This window comes from Pogoniulus pusillus, chromosome 24 (genome assembly GCF_015220805.1).
Source record: "Pogoniulus pusillus isolate bPogPus1 chromosome 24, bPogPus1.pri, whole genome shotgun sequence".
In the NCBI taxonomy this organism is placed as follows: domain Eukaryota; kingdom Metazoa; phylum Chordata; class Aves; order Piciformes; family Lybiidae; genus Pogoniulus; species Pogoniulus pusillus.
Genome location: NC_087287.1, coordinates 542,476 through 563,808, shown reverse-complemented (window position 1 = coordinate 563,808; position 21,333 = coordinate 542,476). Strand labels below are relative to the sequence as shown.

The 21,333-nt window shown below is 48.9% G+C and overlaps 1 protein-coding gene across 12 annotated transcripts in view; it reads right to left on the bottom strand.

Moving 5' to 3' along the window:
• SHANK2 (SH3 and multiple ankyrin repeat domains 2) overlaps positions 1 to 21,333 on the bottom strand; it is a 285,477-nt gene that overhangs the window by 123,589 nt on the left and 140,555 nt on the right. For all 12 annotated transcript variants that reach the window (XM_064162990.1, XM_064162984.1, XM_064162986.1 and 9 more), the window contains one exon: positions 8,554 to 8,629. In XM_064162990.1, the coding sequence (XP_064019060.1) occupies positions 8,554 to 8,629 (76 nt within the window). The remainder of the gene's footprint in view (positions 1 to 8,553; positions 8,630 to 21,333) is intronic.

The following is a 21,333-nucleotide window of genomic DNA, read 5'->3' as shown; positions in this document are numbered from 1 at the left end:
GATGGAGAAAGGGAAACCCATGGTCACAGCAACACCTGAGCACTGCCAGCCTCAGCATACCCACTGGGCATGTTATACCAAATATCATATATAGATATACACATATAAAAATAATAATCTATGAAATAAACTATTCCTTATAAATCAATAATGTACTGTAACATATGTTTTTATATAGAATATATATATGTATACTCTACCCACATACCCATCAGTTATGTAGACCTTTCAAGACAGCGAGAATTTCTACTCTGCCAACAGCAGTACTTGAGGAAGTAGCAGTATCAGGACCTCCATAAAGATCCATAGAAGAAAATAAAGGCTGAAACACAGCTCCCTGAAACCTAGTTCCATTCCACAACTACAACACTTGCACCCTGTCTGACTTAGTCAGTGACTTAGACCACTACGTCACAGAGACACAAACTCTCAGGAGCACAGAGCACGTTTATCCAAGCTCGTGTCATGTGGCTCGTCGCTGACTGCCGTCTGAAAAGCACTCCACTGGAAACCATCCTCCCCTGCAAACAAAACTGGCTCTCTGCTGAACTGCCAACCTCTCCCCGAGGCAGAGAGACAACGGATTTAGACGGTGATTACCTTCTTGATTCTCTCCAGTTGCGCATCCCCTGGCAATGTAACCTGACCCTAACCCGAACTGGACCACAGCCTTCCAAGGCAGAAAAGTCAAGGCAGGAGGTTCAGACTACCAGAGGTGCAACCACACAAGCTGCCTTCTCAGCCCACCAACCCGTCAGCCTAGTGGCTGGCACTACCCTGGAGCGAGAAGTGGTTCTCTTCCAAGTTCACTTCTTTCAGCTGCCCAAGGAAATCCAAATCCCTTCATCAGCTCTTTTTTCACATCCACTCCTCACAGCTTTTGAAAGATCTGACTCCACAGATGCTCTCTCATGCTAGAGAGATCAGAGCACAGCTCAGTGAGAAATGTCCTCCTTTACACTTGGCCAGATGCAATAAAACGACGCCTAAACCACGGCACAAGAACACAGATGCCTGAAAGCAGCCGCCCTGGCTGCTCCCGGGCTGGGAGAGCCCATCTGCGGTGGCTGTGCTCCAGACCACAGGGGGCATCCTAGAAATCTGGCCCAGAGCAGCTCTGGCTGTGCGCTCCAACAGCCGCTCCCTGCTCAGAGCACGAACTGGACTTTAATTTCACCTCTCCCTGCAACTAGACTGCAGATTTTCATGAAGAGATACCACAGGTCACACACAATATCCTTTTTACCTCCTATTTTAGCAATGATTTTCAATATTTTCTGTAATCACCACCACAAAAGGCTGTGTCGTGGCAGCACACAACAGGAGAGGCAAAGTGCAAAGTCACTAGCAAGTAAATTAATTTTCATTAGAAATTAAATAACTGTAAATTAAACCCTTCACATTTCACATCCCCACCTGTTCACACAACCCATAATGCCTTAATTATTGCTTAGCCACAGATGTAACTTCCAAATTGTGTTCAATTGGATTCTTCAAGCTCACGAGGCACAAGGTGTTAAAAATGATCTGCCCTGGTCCTTTTGCCTCACATGTGGAGCGGCTCAGCACTATCAGACTGCAACCCTCACGGCACATCAATGCATTCACAAGAGGCTCCAGGCAAGCCCAAGCAGATAACGCTGGAGATGCAGTCCAGAGCACACAGCAACACTTCCTGCACTCTTCGTTTTGTAGAGCTGGGTTGGCGCTGCCCTCTCTCTGCGTCTAGCAAACTGCAGGGCATCAGGCAGGCAGAGATCTTACAGAACCTTAGTGGAGCCAAGCTGGAAATGGGGAGATTCAGGCTGGACGTTAGGAAGAAGTTCTTCAGCATGAGGGTGGTGACACCCTGGAACAGGCTGCCCAGGGAGGTGGTGGAAGCCCCACCCCTGCAGATGTTTAAGGCCAGGCTGGATGAGGCTCTGGACAGCCTGATCTAGAGTGAGGTGTCCCTGCCCATGGCAGGGGGGCTGGAACTAGATGATCCTTGTGGTCTCTTCCAACCCTGTCTGACTCTGTGATTCTAACCACAGAATCATTTTGGTTGGAAAGACCTCTGAGATCATTGAGTCCAGCAGCCAACCCACCACCACCACAGCCATGAAACCATGTCCCCAAGTACCATGACCACACATTACTTGGGCCTCTCTAGTCCAAGCAACTGGCTCCACCAGCTCCCTGGGCAGAGTGTTCCAATTCCCAACCACTCTTGCAGCAAAGAAATTATTCCCAATACCCAACGTAAACTTCCCCGGCACAATTTTAGGCCATTTCCTCTCACCCTATTACTTGGTGCTAGGGAGAAGAGACCAATCCCCCACCTCGCTCCAACCTCCTTTCAGGGAGATGTAGAAAGCAACAAGGTCTCCTTCAGCCTCCTTCCAGTCCCTCCAGCCACTCCTCTTAAGTCTTGTCCTCCAGGCCCTTAAATCATTAAGATTCCATGCAGCATTCAGATGTCATCACATGGTCCCACCCATAGATGTGCTTCCTTACAGCTCCGAGGGTCTTGAATTGCAGGGCAGACAAGAGGCTGTGGGAGCCATGGAGGATCAAAGCCTGTACTGCTCCCCTTGCCCGTGCAAGTGACAACATCAACAGAGAGCTGCTGGTGAATGCAGCTGAGAGGAATCTCTTGAGTTTGCTTTTCTAGGTGTTTGCATATAAATTAGCTTTTGAGGAGCTGCTTCTGTCAGCTTCTGTGCTGGTGACATGTGGATGCTGCCACCTGACTCCAAGTAGGGGAATTAGGGTTAACGAATGAAGCTTTTAATTAAGCTTCCTGCGCACGTACCTCCCAGACCCCACAACCCACTTCTCCTCCTTTTCTTCATCCAGGAAAACAGAACTAGAACCAGAAGGCAAAGAAATTTGGTGCCACCATTAACTTTGTGGCAACAAGCCTCTGAAAAAGGTTATTTCTTATTACATCCTCTCCTGTGAACGTCTTCATTCTGCTGTAGCTGAGGGATGTCAAGAAAAGGCACCAGGGAAGCTTCCCCCATGCAGTGACTTGGTCCCAGTTAAAGTGGCTAGAAAAAAGCTGCAAAGGTAGATGGGTGCTGTGAGAAGAGCTGCAAGCAGGCACAACATCTGACACCGATGAAGGCTCTGGAGAGCAGAGCTGTGAGGAGCAGCTGAAGGAGCTGCAGGTGTTCAGCCTGGAGAAGAACAGGCTCATTGCTCTCTACAGCTCCCTGAAAGGAGGCAGGTGCTGGTCTCTCCTCTCAGTCAACTAGAGATAGAAAGAGAGGAAATGTCCTGAACTGTGCCAGAACAGGGTCAGGTTGGAGATTAAACGCAACTTCTTTGCTGCAAGAGTGTTCAGGCACTGGACCAGGTTGCCCAGGGAGGTGCTGGAGTCCCCATCCCTGGAGGGGTTCAAGAAACCTGTGGCCATGGTTTGATGGCCATGGTGGTGTTGGGCTGATGAACTGGATGACCTCAGAGGGCTTTTCCAAGCTTCATGACTCTACAGCTCCCCAGTTTCTCTCACAGACTTCACAGCTGCACTGCACCTGCACTCAGCTATGCTGCTGACCTCTGCTGTCTGCCCAGCCCGCTGGAGGTGGGAGGGAGATGATGCAGTTTATGCGGCAGCAAAAGTTTCCACTGTTGTTTCCTGAAGCTGCCAAATCCATGAAGGCAACTGGATCCCATTTTCCACCAAATTAAGTTACCTTCACACAACACCACAAATTCTCACGTTATTTCTGTCTCCAGAGCATGAAAATCAAGCTACTGCTTTATCGTCTCGCTGAAAAACGTGCTAACGCTGCACATCTGGCACTAGGCAGCTCATTGGGCAACTTCATCTCTCCTCTCTGACCTTCCTGACCACACAACTGCCTGTCTTGTCCTGTCCTGTCCTGAGAGAAGCAATCGATCGCCTCGGTTCAGTTCAGCAGCAGGCAAAACTTTGTCATTTCTAAAGACTTACCTATTTTTAATTATTTGGGGTTTAAAAAAGAGTTTTTTCCTGCACCCCAACATCCATTCTATGCCTCAGCCAGAAGTTCTGTTGCACAACTGGAATTCAACCTTGATGAAGTAACTGATTTAAAGCTTATAAATTATTTCCTTTGAATCCACTGTAGTCCTGAACTACAACCAGACATCTGAACAACATTTATAATAGCTTGGGCACAATATTGTCTACCCAGCCTAGAGCAGAGCAGCCCAAACAAATGCTGCTCCTTACAAATTCAATGGAGTCTGCCTCTGCCCTGATCTCAAAACAGGATCCTGTGGTTGTCTTGACCACTGCTGACCACAAACACTGAGAAGACACCAAGCTCCAGAGACACGTCACAGTGGCCACCATCTCCTCCAGCTTTGTTGGTACACCTGATCTTTAGGACAAAGGTTTAAACTAACAGAGGAGAGATTCGGACTAGATGTAAGAAAGATTCTTCCACATTAGGCAACCAGAACCAGGGTCTCACCACACCCAGAGAGGTGGGAGACACTGCATCCCTGGAACCATTGCAGGCCAGGCTGGATGAGGCTCTGAGCTACACCTTCTGTACCTGAAGGTGTCCCTGCTGACTGTAGAGGTAGTTGGACTGGATGATCTCTAAAGGTCCCGTCCAACTCAAACTATTCTGCAGCTATGATTTGTTCTGTGCCTTGTTTCTGCTGCTGTCAGAATGGGAGGGTTTGAAAGGGACCTCTGGAGCTCTTTTGGTCTCCCTCTGTCATTCCATGGTATATCAAGCAAACACAGCCCTGGGACGTGGTTATTATCTGGGACCTGACACCACAGCTTCTGCCCACTTGCCTCCTTTGGGGAAGCAAAAAGAAACTTTCCCCATCCTGTTTGCCAGCTGAGCCTCCAGTGGTGCAGCCTGGCACAGATGTTCAGGGACAGGAACTGACTCCTGCTTGTCCAGTAAGAACTGTCACTGCCATGAAGAACTTTACCTTCTGCCACAGATGCACAGAATAGCTGCAGGTGAAGAGGCCTTTAAAACGTCGACCCCAAACACCAACCCAGCACTGCCAGGTCACCACCAAGCCACAGCTCTCACACGAATACCACTGCAGCACAGCCCACCCTTCCCTTCTCAGCATCCCTCCATCTGCAAATGATTGGCAGCAATTGGCTCTTAAAAAGCTTTGGTAAAGCAGCAAAAGAACCTGTGCAGAGGAATGCCAGCAGGAGCAGCAGGGGACAGCTGCAAGACGTGCCACCAATTGCACAGCAGACCCCGCGTGTCCCCCCAGCACTCAGAGCAGAGCTGCTCCTTTCCAGTATGGCATTTGTATGGCACTCAGTGGCCGCTGGCAGTGGCAAGCGAGCCCGGCTGCTTTGCCACACGTGGGTAAGGGCACTGCCATCCTCCCGCAGTACCCATGCACAGCTGAGTGATCTCGCATGCAGAGCTGCAAAAGGATTTAGCGAAGCCCTGCTACTGATGCTGCGCGCTTTGCCAGTGCCACGCACAGTGTCTCCTGCTGCGCCTGAACGAGCCCCTTCACACAGACTGCTGAACTGAGTGCTGCTGCTCAGCCATTTCTGCCCTTTGAGAGGGGAAAGGGAAAAAGAGAAGGGAGTAGACAACTTCCCCTCGCTCCCCCACATCATCTCCAGCAAGCAACCAGATCAGCTTTCTTACTGCTTTGGTTTCAAGGCTCTGAGTACAGAGGCACAGTTGCCCTCTGACAAATGCTCCTGGCAGCCTAGCTGCAAGCAAGTACATCTGCACTACTGCACTCTGCCCCCTCTTTGGTAGGAAGCAACGACAGAGAAAGCAACCAAAACAGCAAAGCCTGAGACTGCCATGAACTGCTGGCACTTGGACATCCCTGTCCCACTTCACAGCTCACCCTCCCCAAAAAGCATATGCTAGGAATGAATCCTGGCCACGCTCATCTCCATCAGAGCCTCCAGTGCAAACTCTCCTGCAGCAGCACCCTGCAGGCAGCAGCAGCCCAGCGGTGACAAGCAGAGCAGGGTGCTCTGCAGCTGCCCCTGTGTGCTGCCCAGCTCTAGGGCACAGCAGCTTTGCACTGTGGGCCACCTCTGGGAAGGACAGGAGAGGATGTTCACCTCCCAGCACGGTGCCTGTTCTCTGGAAGTACAGGATTACAGGAAGGATTAAGTGCACCCCAGAGAAACAAGCTTTCCATTCTTTCTTTTCCAGCAGCTAAGCAGCTGGGGAAACACAGGCACCCACCCCATCGTTTTACCTTTTCTACTGTTACTTGACACAAACCTCTGAAACTAAGGTACTTTACCTGACAGTGTGTTAAGCAACTCTACCTTGCCACTGTATTTCTTGGAATTCCCTGTTAATTCTACCCTCTCCTACCTACCTTTCCCCCTTAGTTCCCACTATCACTTTTCAAAATGGGCCCATCGGGTTTTGCATCTCTGCAGAAACTCTCCTTGAGTTCTCTTCACAGCTTGGCATTTCTCAGAACTCTGATGCTCTCCCTCTCACTGCTCAGACAATATCAATCCCAGAACCAGGAACGACTGCAGACATCCTTCAGACCTAATGTCTCAATGCTCTACAAAAGCCATCACTGCATCTGCTAAACTCCCCTGCTCAGCTGTAGTCCTGCAGCAGATAATGTAATCTTCTGGAGAGCTTTGCTGTTGCACTGCAGAGGCCCAATGCCTTAAGAGGATAAAACCTCAGAACAATCCATAAATAAACCAGCAACATCTCCCCAAAGCCCCAGATGTCTTGCACACTTCCCACGGTTTCCCAAACCCGGAGCACGATCCCCTCGTCCCCAGCAGTTCACTGGCTAAAAGCCACACTGGAGCATCACTGAGAAGAGGTGCAAGTGCTGGGTCTGAACACAGCTTTAGGCTTCCTGCTTTCAAAACAACCTCTCTAATGACAGAGAGCTGCAGAAGGGCAGATGGTATTGTCCCTTCCCAACTACAGAGATCAACTTTCTTGGGAAAAGGACAACAACAACAATCTGGATGCTTTGGAATCAATATTTCAACTGAAAAAAAACCCAACCAACAAAACCCAAAAGAAAGGTGTTGATGGAACAGACATTTTCTAATGAAAACACCCTTCTGGCAGAAAGCAGCAGTAAGTTTCCAGGTGGGATCATCTGGTGCCTCTGAGGCAACCTGCTGTGGCCACAGCTTCTAGCTGCACACAAACAACCCCTCCTGTTAGCACCCAGGCACAGGGATGAGGCCCTGAGCCCTAGAGAAAAATGACCACTGCCCACTCAAAGGTCCTTGCAGGAAGCCAGCTCTGGCAATGGCAGCAGTAAGCTGGGAGCTTGCCCTGCAGAACAGGGATGTGCTCCACAGCTGCTCCTGACACCTTGGGCTTTACACTGCCCAGATACAGGCTGCCCAGCACTGCCAGGCTCTGCTGGCTTGGCTGACTGTGGCAGAGAACGCCCAAGATGCTGACATGGGGTTCTCTACTCCTAAGCCATGGCAGACAGAGCTGATGAATTTACACCACACACCACAGCAGGAAGCTCAGAGCTCCCAGGACACAATGCCTGCAGTCAAGCACAGGCCTGGGCTTCCTGCACCGTGTCACCAAACCCTGTCTCCTCCTCCAGCATAGCAACACTCCTCAAATCCTAGCTGCAGGGACTTCTCCTTTACAGAAAACCAGTTGGCCCCTGCCTTTCTAAGCCTCACACCAACTCTTAGCAACACAGAAGGACATCTTGGGCACCCAAACTACATCAGCTGACAGAACTCCAGCCTCCCTCCCCAAATCGTTTAATTGGCATGAAAAATATGCCTTACCCTGAGAAGGATTGAGATCATGCCACAAAGCCAGAAGTCACCACATTTTCTTTCCTTTGGTCAACAAGTAGTCTGCTGCACAAAACTGCCATCATTGCTTTACATATTTCTAGTTTCTCCTACTGAAAGAGGGGGGCTTGCTGAAGACAAAAAACCCAGGCAGGAGAGAAGCACAAGGACTCCAGCGTGCCACCAGCCTTCTCAAGAAGACACCACCAGCTGACTGAGGGTCTGTGCTTTGAACTCATCCTCTCTTCCAGAAGCCGGTGTCCAAAGTGCACGCGTGTGGGAGGAGAACCTGCTTACAAACCAGCAAGGCTCAGGGGGAACTGCAAGCAAATCATCTTATTTCTGAAGTCCTCCTTTCTAACAGCTTCATCCCTACTTAGGATCTAAAGACACTGTTCAGAACACCACAGCACATCGGCTCACTTTGTCTTTCTCGACAGCAGGCATGATTCTGGGAACAGAGAAGGTCTGATCTGGTGCAGCACCCAACAGCTGAAGTGGTCCTTGACTGCTGGAGCAAGTGGGACATGCTGCTGCCTCTGAGAGGTGCTGAGCTTTTCTTCACCACTCATGAAAACAAATTAGTGATACCCATTTCTTCAGTGCTCACTGCCTTCACAGACATGTCCCAGAGGAAACAAGCCAGCTGTGATAAAGCCCAGTTTAGATGCAGAACGATAGCTTGAGAAGCTCTGTTTTGTAATCTGCTTCCTTCTCCCCCTCAAAAGCCTAAAGTAACAATTAAACAAAACCCAGAAAGGTTTTGTAAACAAATTGCAACCAAACAGAAAAACTCTTACCTGGAAGCATCAAAGCTGTCGTAAGATCCCACCGTGTAGTGTCTGAAGAGCTTCTTTGTTCTATCTGTTCGTGTTTCTGCACAGAGAAGAGAGAATTTGAGAACACTCCTGCACAACCCAGGGCTGCTTCCAGCTGCATTTCCAAGGGCAGGCTTTGCTACACATCAATAGAAGGAAGCTAAATACTTCATGGAATCCCAGGGACCTCTGGAGATCATCCTGCCCAATCCCCCTGCTCAAGCAAGGCCACCTACAGCCAGCTGGCCAGGAGCATGTCCAGACAGCTTTTGAGTCTCCCTAAAGAAGGACACTCCATTGGCTCTTTGGACAACCTGCTCCAGTGCTCTGCCACCCCCACAATCCAAACATGTTTGCTTGTGTTCCCTTACAGTTAAGAACGTGGCTGCAAGTGGGCTGGGAAACACTTTGGCTTTGGGGATGAGGCTTTCTTCCTACACCTCACACACATCAGTGAGCATGGAGGACTCCTTGTAGAACACCTGCCACGTCATTCACAAGGTTCAAGCACAAGCAAAGCCTTTCATGGCCAAGATGGAGAGAGGGAACCAGCAACACATTTTTGGCAAGGTTGGGAAATAGGGAAGGCAGAGCAGTGGTTTTGTTTAAACACAGACATACACACAACTCCAGTGTTATTCCCTCAGCAATATTAGGCTGCCCACATTCATCATCAGCCCTCACGTCTCACAGGAAGTAGTGCTGTGAGATCTGCATTACTATTATACAGCAAAAGCAAACAACCCAAACAACTGGGAGATGCAAACCCCAAAGAAATGCCCTGTTTGGGAAACAAAAGGAACAAAGGAATAAGGTACAGCAATACACCTACTGAGAAAAGGGGACACTTAAAACCTCCAATACATTACATTTTGATATTTTTGCCTTTTGTTAGGAATAAAACATTTATCCCACTGGAGTAGCTGCCACATCTCACGGCTGCAGCACTCATCACTCTCTAGGGCTATGAGTGTCACCCTTGCTAGCATCTCCTCAACTCCCCAACACTGACCCAGGCTTAGAATGGCTGCCACTTAGTTCAGAACTGTAGCTAAAGAACGACAGAGCTAAACAACTCTCTTCTCCAGGGTCAGAAAGATGCCATAGGTAGCTACAGGAGCAGCAGTAAATCTGGCCCATGGGGAAGATGCAGGAGCATTGCTGGTTGATGAGTTTGCATGTCACAGAGATGGTGCAAGAGGCTTTCCCTGATAGGCTGTCACTGCCTTTGAGGGTGTATCTGTATGAAAATCACACTTCTTGGGGAGGGCAGAAGGATTTGAGAGGAGTGAGGTAATTCGTTGTCACATTCCTCTTCACACCCAGAAGTTTCTTTTTGAAAAGGCATTCAAATAAAGCAAAACCCTAACGAAGAGAGCAAGGGACCTGCTTTGGTAGCTGCATGCATGACAAGGATTGCTGTTCAGATGGGTCCATGTGCTGAGTCTTACTCAGCCTTTACTACAACATTCTGGCCTATTCATTTTTCCTGCTTCGGTGGAGCCCCTTGGCACAAGGCTGCTTCATCCCTGGGAAGTCTTCCACAGAAACTAGCTTCTGAGACAGGAAAAAGTCCTGCTGCACACAGCTCGGTCCTCAAAGGCAATTACATTCAGTCAGGCTAACAGACATCAAAAATCAAATTGAAAAGTTTCTGGTTCAGCTTGTGACCATGAAATTCTCATCTACATGGCCGAGGAATTTTTCACTGAAGGACAGCCTGTCTGCATCCAAACAGATCTGATTAGTTCTCCGAGCCAGACATAGCCCTCAAGGTACATTGCCACACCACAACTTTCAAGGATGTTAAAAATTACTCTGAGAGGTACTGCTGTCAGATGACCAAATGCTAGTCTGCAGGGAGACAAAAATACATCAGTGTGGGATGACAGGCTTTAAACACAGCCAGGGAGGCAGACTGTGGGGAGAAGGGTTGACAAAATGGTCTGGTTGGACAGGGCTGGGTGCTAGGTTGGGCTGGATGAGCTTGGAGGTCTCTTCCAACCTGGTTAATTCTATGATTCTAAAATGCATTTGTCCTTGCCTTAACCAGTACAGCTGGCATCTAGCTGGCTTGTGCCCCAGCTGGACACATGCATACAAATACAGACATGAGGCAGAGGAGCTCTGGTTGGAAACAGGTGCAGCTTGCACTTGTGAGTCCCAGACTGGACTCAGCAGCTGATGAGAACCGGATTCAGGAGCATGACTGAGGAACGTATAGATCAGGACCAAAGGCAAAAGGGACAGAGTCCACCTGAGACATCAGCCAAAGAAGAGGAGATTTGACCCTGGTGATCCCTCAATTTTATACTGAATATGACACAGATGGGCTGCAATCCCCTGCTGGGCAGTTGAGGGACACCTGTCCTGGCTGCTCCTTTACACAGTTGCCACCTCTGCCTCCCTGCACCCCAAAGTGGGGCAAGCTGTGGCAGTACTTCGATGTGCCCAGAACCTGTGCTGCACTTAGAGCTCACCATTGGCCAAAGAGGCCATTTAAAAAGTAACAAGAAAACAAAGTGTGGTGAAGAATATTTTGGAAATGTCAAAGCCCCTGCTTGAGCCCTAAGGAGCCAGATGTGAGCTGTGCAGAACGTTTGCTGTAGCATGGCAGGGATACAAGGTGGGTGAGAGGAGGGCGAAGGCGCAGTGAGAGAGAGCTTTGTTCAGCTCCTCAGGATTGTAAAGCCAGCACTCCTCAGATGCGGCTTCTGTCTGCTCCATGCCTCTCCCACCCCTCTGCTTCCCCCCACTTCTTTGTCTGCAGTCAGATTCACAGGGATCATTTGGGAAGCCATCAGCCTTACAAATCCCTGCATTCAAATGTTATGTTTTCCAGGTTGCTGTGGAAGTTCTTTCTCTAACCTCTGACTCAGATTCCAGTCTGCCCTGTTACACAGCATAAGCACAGCATCCAAAAAGGAGGGGAAAGGACCAGGAATCTGCCACCATGATGAACTGGATAGTGGGGCATATATATATACACACACACACACTACATATGTATATATATAAATGTCTTAATAAACCTCCCACTATTCGTGGAGTCTTCACCTGTGGAATCCTTCAGGGATTTCTTGTTAAACTTGTTTGCAGCCAGATTAGAAGGAGCAGCAAGAAGGTACAGCCAACAGAAAGGAGAACATCACTTAGCAGCATCCGCGCGGCTGAGAAGAACATCTGTCAGCACACTGCTGCCTCAGTTACAAAGCTCCTCTGGAAGGCAAACCAAAGCAGCAGTGCCTGCCAAACCAGGATTGCTTTGCTGAGACTGGCAAGAGCAAAAGCAGTGCTGGTGTGCCCCTGACGCGCCTGCGTTTCTGGAGAAGCCCAGATGTTACTACAGCAGCTCCCTTGCATTTTCTCTTAGTACCTAAGGTTGGTTAGAAGAGTTCCTCTCTCAAGTGCTTTATCCATCTCTGGCTTACAGCAATAGGACACAGCTGGACACAAAGCATCAAGATGAAGGTACTACTGAACACCTCGTTTCTTCCAGCACTGCTCTGCTGTTCACCGGGTAACAACTATGGATGTGGAGAGGAAAGCTCCCTCCAGAGCTACTGAAACTACTCTCCATAAGAACACTACATGGCCATAAGCACTACCCACTTTCTGCTAAAACAGAATGCAGTAAAGAAACCAACAACCACCCACTGCCGAACCCAAAAGCACCCGAGAGCTTTTATATTCACATCAGTCAATATGCCATCTAGCAACACCATGAGACCTGCCGTGCAGAGAGCCATAGAAAAGTCTGCAAGAAGAAAATACTGTGGCAAGTTTTCTGCTGGTCCATTCTCCACTGAAGGCAGCAGAAATAATCTATGTGCACCAGCCAAGAGTGATAATACAAACAACAAAGCCCTCGTTGCTCCTTTATTAAAGCATTTATTGTTGCAGACATTTCAGCAAGCAACAGACTTGAACCCTGCCACAGATTCACAGAATGGTCTGGGCTGGAAGGGACCTTCAAAGGACACGTAGTTCAACAGCCCTGTAGTAAGCAAGGACATCCCCAGTTAGATCAGGTTGCTTAGAGCCCCATCAAGCCTGACCTTGAATGTCTCCAGGAATGGAGACATTCCAGAATGTAGTTTATAGGGTTCAAAGAAAGGTGAACCTCGAGAGGATGCAGGTGAAAAACATTCTCCTCCTTGTCTTCTTCCCCCTTAGGAGGAGCAGTGCTTTTCCTGCAACAAGAAGTGTGTCTATGGCTTCGCGGTGTTGGTCTCATAACGGCCCACAGGACTCCAACAGCCCCTACAGGCAGCATCAAACGCTGAAAAAGCACTGACATGAAAAGCAGGCAATAAAACCTGGACTGTAATGCACAAAGGCAGATCCAGCACTCCTGCTCTGTTTCTTCAGTGATTAGCACACAGCCACTGCAGCACACCAGAGCAGGCTTCCACTATTGTCTGCACATTTGATATTGTTTGGAAGAGTAAAGAAGCAGGGGGGGAATCCCAAAGCAACTGTCTTCATTGCTTTTATTCCTCCTGCTGCTCCTCACAGGGCATCTCGGTGGCCGTGTTTCCTAGGAAACTGCTCTGCTAGTGGGGATGTTGTCAGACTGCTTGCCAGAGCTCTGGGAAGGGTTTGGAATGATCCACACATCCATAGGATGAACAAAGGAAATGAATGTGTAACAGCCTAATGGATGCAAGGTGCTGCAGAGACAAGAGGGAGCAGCAGATACTCTCCAAGGAGCACTGCCAGCTAAAGGGACAGGCAGGTCTGAGTGCAGCTCTTGTGCCCCTGTTCTGCCAGCAGAACACAAGAAATGCTTTCTGGCCATTTCAAGCAAGAAGAAATAAATCCAAATAATGAAGAAAAAGGAAATAAGTCTAAGGTCAGAGCCATAGTCCTGCCCTTCAGCTTGGCAGAGTAAACCCAACAATTCAGTACCATTCCAGAATAGGAAGCTTTTTGTTCTTCCCTCTTCCCCACTGCGGTGGTTTAACCCTGGCTGGGTGCCACTGATATCTCTGAGAGATGTTTCACTAATTCCACAGTCACAGAGGTTTGTGGCTAGAGGAGCTTCAGGTACAGCACTTTGCAGTGGCTGATGGAAAGCAATACCCAGCGGTGGCCAGAGGCCACAGGTGTCACTGTGCACCTTCTTTTCCCACATCACAACTAACACGCTGGGAGTCAGACCTAAAGTTATTCAAAGCTGAGGAACAGAGTCTGAAATGTCTTATGACAGGTACACAGGCAACACAGAAAGTTAACAGAAGCTCACAACCCCGCTGCACTTGTGTTAGCTACCATTGGTCTGCTTACGTGGTGGTGAATGGTGCCACACCCAGCTGGCAGCTGGCACTAGTGGTGTGTCCCAGGGATCAGTGCTGGGCACAGTCCTGGTCAATATTGTTATCGATGATCTGGACCAGGGGACGGAGTCCAGCATCAGTAACATTGCAGATGACACCAAGCTAGGAGCAGCTGTGGAGCTGTTGGAGGGTAGGAGAGCCCTGCAGAGGGACCTGGCCAGGCTGGATGGGTGGGCAGAGGCCAAGGGGATGAGACTGAACTCAGGGTTCTGCACTTTGGTCACAACAACCCCAAGCAGCACTACACGCACGGACAGAGTGGCTGAGAGCAGCCAGGCAGAGAGGGACCTGGACTCCTAGGTCTGTTAGAGAGCAGCTGAACATGAGCCAGCAGTGTGCCCAGGTGGGCAAAAGAGCCAATGGAATCCTGGCCTGCTTCAGGGGCAGTGTGGCCAGTAGGACAAGGGAGGGTCTTCTGCCCCTGTGCTCAGCACTGCTCAGGCCACACTTTGAGTGCTGTGTCCAGTTTTGGGCTCCTCAATTCAAGAGAGATGTTGAGGTGCTGGAAGGTGTTGAGAGAAGGGCAGCAAGACTGGTGAGGGGCCTGGAGCACAGCCCTGTGAGGAGAGGCTGAGGGAGCTGGGGGTGTGCAGCCTGCAGAAGAGGAGGCTCAGGGCTGAGCTCATTGCTGTCTACAACTCCCTGAAGGGAGGCTGTAGCCAGCTGGGGTTGGGCTCTGCTGCCAGGCAGCCAGGGACAGAACAAGGGGACACAGCCTCAAGCTGTGCCAGGGGTGGTCTAGGCTGCATGTTAGATAATCCAGTCCAACTGTCAACCCAAGACCACCACGGCCCCAAACACCATGTCTGCACATTTCTTGACCACCTCCAGGGATGGTGACTCCACCACTTCCCTGGGTAGCCTGTTCCAATCCCTTTCCCTGTGGGAAGGTAATTTTTCCTAAACTCTAAGCTAAGGCTCCCCTGCGGCAGTCTGAGGCCATTTCCTCTTGTCTGATCACTACCTACTTGGGAAAAGTGACCAAGCTCCATCTCACCATAACCTCCTCCTTTCAGGTAGGTGTAGAGAGCAACAGGTCACAGTTTTCAGTGACCTTCCCTCACCCTTAGGAAAACTCCTTTAGAGCAGTGCGAAGGAGCTCTGCCTCTGCTTGTACGGCAGGAGCTGAGGTCTGCTCTGCATAACGCAGACAGTTCCTACCTGAGACACAATCAACTGCTCTGAAGAAGGTCACTCTGCACCCTATGTTAAGAAGAACAGATGGAGAACTATTTCGGGCTGTGTTAGCGAAAAAGAGGCCCTGAAAAGCTATTCTTCTGTTCAGTTACCAAAATCATTAATTTGCACACACAGCAAGTTTCAACAAGAGTTATTATGGACCTGTATCACCATCGGGGATGTAAAGGTTTCCCCTCCATTTCCTCCCTTACGGAGGCCTCTTTCAAGCCTAAATCTTCTCCAGCTATATTCAGGCTCACTGACTTGTCAAATTCTCTCACTTCAATAACAGATACAAGTTTGAATACATTAAACCATTATCTGCTGTGCAGAGGACACAGGTGGGGAGTCCACCATGGCTCCCCCTGGCATACACAATGGCTTCTAAAGTATTTTGGCCAGGTTTGCAGCTAGCTATGAAGCCCAATTATTAGCTCTCCTCTTCCTGCCATCAAACAAGCCATCAACTCCCTTGCAGGGCCAACAGGAAAGTCAGGAGGGTATTTTTAACCCTTCCTGCTAGATCACCGGAACAGGTTGCCCAGGAAGGTGGTGAAGTCGCTCCCCAGAGCTGTTCAAAAAGCACGCAGGTGTGGCACTTCAGGATGTGGGTTAGTGGGCACGGTGGCCTTGGGTTGATGGTTGGATTCAAGGATCTTGAATGTCTTCCAACCAAACCAAATCTGTCATCCTAGTCTATGATTCTGTGTTTAGCCATACAGAGAGCTCCCTTGCCCTGTGCAGATGACACTGCCTCCTCTCTGCTTTACCACAGGGCACTGAACTCACAGATCTGGTGGGCACAGTTCTCTTGCAGTATTTCAGATATGAAATGTTTCAAAACACAACCTTGCCACTTTGTCCTGCATATAGAGATGGCTAAACAAAACCAGCACAAACTAAGCAGAAGCCAAAGTTTCACCCTTCGCTCAGGACCTTCTCCTTTCTCTCTCTGGCTGTGCGCAGATCGGCTTCATAGCCTGAATTCCACTGCAGATAAAACACACCAGTACCAAAGGAGCACTCTGGGACTCCTGCTGCAAGGGCCTCAAAACAGCTTGGAATTTCACTCAGAGCCAACAATTAGCTTAAATTAGCAGAGCAGAATATTGCCAGGCAGTGCTGTGCTGGAGTTTCCACAGGCCCAGAGGAGGCAAGAGAAGAGTGGAACAAGGAGACATGGATGGTTCCCTGCCCAGCTGGAAGAACTCCTTCCCTGCCCTGCTTGTGCCTGAATCCCAAGCCACCACAACATCAAGACACAGGGGAATACCACATCACTTTTAAGGGAGCTGGGAAACAAAACTTTATCAGCTGAACTGGTGATGCTTTATCTGAATGTGCAGATACAGCCACATGGAGATATTGTAATAACAGCAGTGCTACACTCGATATGAAATAGGTACAGAATAGCTGGAGAGGGTTAGAGATCCTGCAGAGTTGAGCCACAGGCGAATTCATTATGACACCTGAGCAACTACCACATCTAAAATGGCAGTTTGACCAGCCTACAGCTGGAGAACCTGCACCAGGATTCACACTTAAGACAACTGCAGTTTGAAAGGGGCAAAACCTGAAAGCATTTCCACTTTGAAAAGATGCAGAAGGTCCTTGTCCTCTCAGCACTGCCAAGTTCAAGAACAGTTACTTCAGAAGAACACATCTGAAAATTTATGATCTGCAGCAAACTCCTGGAAATGAGAATAAATTCTGAGAATGCCCAGAATAGTATTCCTAAGAAAGCACTAAGAATGAGTATTAAGGAGACATTGTGTTAGGCACTGCATAGTAAGTGCTGTATTCTAGTGGGAGGTGTCCCTGCCTATGGCAGGGGGCTGGAATCAGATGGCCTTTGAGGTCCTTTCCAACCTAAACCATTCTATGAAGCAAGCAGATCAATAAAACCCTGCCAAGTTTCTCCAAGTACTCATACTTTCCAAGCACTTTACTAGGGCCACTACTCTCTTTACAGAAAACCTTTCCATTTGCCCCCCATCACTTCAGAAACCAAAGCAGTTACTCTGCATCACAGCTATGCAGAAATGAGCTCACATCCTGGACCTTGACTTTTCAGCTATAGTCTCCGACCAGCCTAAGTTTTGGATGCTCCTGCATCCCCCTCACAAAGGAAAACATCCCTGTTATTTCTTTCCCAAAATGCACTGGTTTAACTGTATTTAAAAAAATAAACGCTGAAGGCTCTCCAAAATGCAGCATTTGACCACGTAAGAATTCTCACCCCTAACAGACCGGCAGCCTCCAAAAATGCTCACTCAAGACGACCACAAGCAAGAGGTCTTGTTCTGCACAGGTTAGAGGCTGAGACGCCGAGCCCACACCCATTCAGCTGCACCCTGTACCAAGAGCTGTGTTTCTTCCCCTGCTGCAGGTTGCCATGGAAATGCATCAGTCACTAATCTAAATAAGTGCGGGTGAAGGACGCCCGAGAACCCGGAGCAATTATGCATGCCAGGAGAGGCAAGGAGTGTGAATCCACCCTGCTATTAGAAACGTGGCACAGCTACCACTTCTATAGATTGTTGTTGTGCTCTAAAAACAAAACTGCCTCTTTTTTAAAAATCCACTCTTTCACTGCCTCTAAGAGAGGACCACAAAAAAAGGAAGCAGCATTAAAAACACTGCTCACGTAGCAAGCACACAGTGAGGTCAGAGCAGATCGGCTGCAAAGCACCATCGCGCTTAATAACGCCCATTTGTTGTGCCAGGAGCAGCCTTGCCACGGCTGGGCAGAGCTGCCACTGCAGTCACCCCAGCGAGCAGCAGCAAGGTGAAGCTTGCTCAGTGCCTTTTCAAAAGGGAGGCAAATACAAACTCTGATGAATGCGTCGCTAAGCACTGATCTGTCACCACAGCGGAGACGCAGGCACAGGTGGGGCTCAGGCTGCAAACTATCTGCAATTCAGCACCCCTCCAGGCTGTATGCACACAGCATATAGACACAGCAGGCAGCACTACGGGCACCCACGCCTCTCCACTGCTGCCCAACTGCTCACTGCTGTTAGGTGGCACAAAAAACTACACTAAGAGTGTAGTTAAGTGGCGTAGGTTGCTCAGAGAGGTGGGAGCTGCCCCCAGGTCAGGCTGTCTGAGGCTCCGAGCAACCTGCTGTAGCTAGAGCTGTCTCTGCTACCTGCAGGGTGGTTGGACCTGTAAAGGTCTCTCCCAACCCAAACTATTCTGTGATTCTGTGCAGCTCCCCAGAGAACCCTTCCCTAAGCTTCACCTCTCACTTAGTGTGCACCTCTTCTGCAGGTGTGGATAGATCTCACCTAGCTTCCTTGCCCTCCTGCCCCTTTGCACTCAGCATGTTCTTAAGTCCGGCCACACAGGAAGCTTCCAGTGATGGGGAAGAGGGACTCGGCTTTTGCCTATGAACAAGAGCTTTGCCATGAAGGCGAGTGTGATTTCAGGCTGTTCCAGGTTACTGTTACTACCCAGCCCTTTTTCTTCTTCCCTCTCTCCTGTGAACTCTTGCAGTACTCCTGATAAAACGCTGGGCAGACTTGGAAAGGTGCAGGTTTGGGATTCTAACGACAGCTTCATCAAGTTCTGATTGTCTCTATGAAGCGTTACAGCAAGTGCCTCCTGACTGGGTGCAACGATAGATAGGAGGGAGGTTCCTGAATTAACAGTCCTGTTCCGAGGTCTGGAGCAGAGATTTCAGATCTCCTGTCTATGACACACGCAGAACTCCCCCAGGTACTTGGCACAGATCAGCCCAACAGACCATCAGAGAAAGAAAGATTTCATTGTCCAACTGAATCCTGGAGACAAAAAGAAGGGGAGGGCTCACCTGTTACACATTAAGACTAACAGCACCTGGGACACAAACTCTCCTTTACCTCAGCTTGCAGTTTGCACTATGGCTGGAAAATACCTTCAAGATCATCAAGTCCAACCATCATCCAGCTCTACCAGGGCCACTACCAATTCAGTGAGGATTAAAGCAAAGAGTATCTGATGATACACAAAAGTGGAATCCTGTTTGAACACAGAATTGTAGGATCACAAGAAGTGAAAGCCTTCTAACTCCAATAATTGCTTTCAGATGAAACTCTCTGAAGTGAAAACCATCACTGAACAGTCAGAGAGAAGCTTATTACTGTAGAGCAGCATTCATAAAGCCGCTCCAGCTGCCTCTTCAGGGTATATCTCCTAGAATGCAGTTCAGAGAACTGGGTAACTGAGGCACGGGGAGTGCAAAGAGCATGCCAAAGGCAACAACAAAGGGCAGAGGGAAGGCAAGAAACTGCTTCTGAAGTAGTTCAGCTGAGAAAGTATCTGAGCTTGAGGTTTGGAAGTCTAGCAGTAAAACCCCATACATTTGTTAACTGTCTACAGAAACATCTACAAGTATTTTCCAAGAGATCCCAAGTTAAACAAGCAGGAATGGCACTTCCAGATGCTTCCTGTAAGTCTAAGTGACCAATTCTTGGAAGCAAGTACTGATACGGAAATGAATTCTCTAAAGACTGAGATACTCCTCAAACTCCACCACACATCATGCTTAATGCTCATAAACTAATAAGAGAAAACTTAATTGTGCTGCATCTTTGTACTTACAAGGAGTTTAGTTCTGAGATTGGCAAGATGTAATAACTGCAGAAATCAAATGCTGTGGGTATATTACCAAGGTGAAAAACCCACCCAGGAGGCAAGAAGGGGTAGAGGCAGAGCAGGAGTTCAGATGTGCCGCACATAGGTTTAAGTCACACCATGAACTGTGTCCAGCAACAGCACATCTCTAAGCATAGCCTTGTTCTATCAAACTGGTAACAGGCTCAGGGCCACAGAACAGAGTCACAGAATCACTTTGGCTGGAAAAGGCCTTTACAGCCACAGAGTCCTAAACCATGTCCCTCAGCACCACAACTAGGAGGCTTCTAAAGCCCTGCAGGAATGGAGATTCAGTCACCTCCCCGTGGAGCTGCTCCCAGTGTTTGTGAAGAAGTTTTGTCCAATGTCCCCTGGCACAGTTTGAGGCCATTTCCTCTCCTGCTGTCAGAATATTGCCTGATAGGAGAAAGGGAAAAGGAAAAGAAGGGGGGAAATGGGAGAAAAAAAGAATAAGAGGAACTTTTGACTTGGTGATTTTTTGGGTTGTAATGGTGGCTCAAGCATGGGCTGCATTTCACTGAGATACACACTCAGCAGCTTTATTCCCTCCTCAAAATGAAAGTGTATGAAGCCAGCCTGGATTAGCCATCTCTCTGGCCCTAATAACCACACTCCCTCCTTCTTCCTTCTCCCTGGGCTCCCTCTCTCCTCACCTTTTTTTCACGCATAAACTGCATCTCAGCATACTCCAACTGAAAGCTCAAAGAGACTATGCAAATCCAGTCCTCCAAATATATCCTAACAAACCCTGTTTCATTCTCTTTGCCATACTCCTGCACACAGACAGTGCACAAAACAATCACCTAACAGTGACAATGACTTGCACAGCTTGAAGAGTTCTTCTGACAGCCCAAATAACCTAACTGTTTAAAGCATTATGCCTTAACACATCCCTGTCTAATTACTGTTTACAGGAAAGAGTGCAGAGGAGAGCCACTAGGATGACTGGGGGACTTGAGCTTCTCCCCTTTGGAGAGAGACTGAAAGCCCTGGGGCCGTTTAGTCTAGAGAAGAGAAGGCTGAGATGGGAACTGATCAATGTCTGTAAATGTCTGAGGGGTGGGTGTCAAGTGGAGGGGACCAAGCTCTTTTCAGTAGTGCACAGTAGTAAGACAGGAAGCAATGGATACAAACTGGAACACAGAAGGTTTCAGTTCAACATGAGGAGAGACTTCCTTACAGTGAGGGTGCTGGAGCCCTGGAGCAGGCTGCCCAAGGGGGTTGTGGAGTCTCCTTCTCTGGAGGCCTTCAAACCCTGCCTGGATGCATTCTTGTGTGGACTACCCTGGGTGATCCTGCTTTGGCAAGGGAGCTGGACTGGATGATCTCTAGAGGTCCCTTCCAAGCCCTAAGGTTCTGTGATGCTGTCACTGCCAGGGCACTACAGGTTCTTGCCATACATACAACATCACAATCACTGTAAGAGAGAACGGATCTAAAACTGCTTTTAAATAATCTTCTCCCCCATCACATCACCTGAGGTTGGCAACCTGTCACCTTCATAACATTCTGATGTCCAAGCTTTAAGCTGCTGCTGTTTGAAAGGAAAAGCCCCATCTGCCAAGGCAGACCTGCCACTCACAGCTCTGTTAGTAGGTAAATGCAG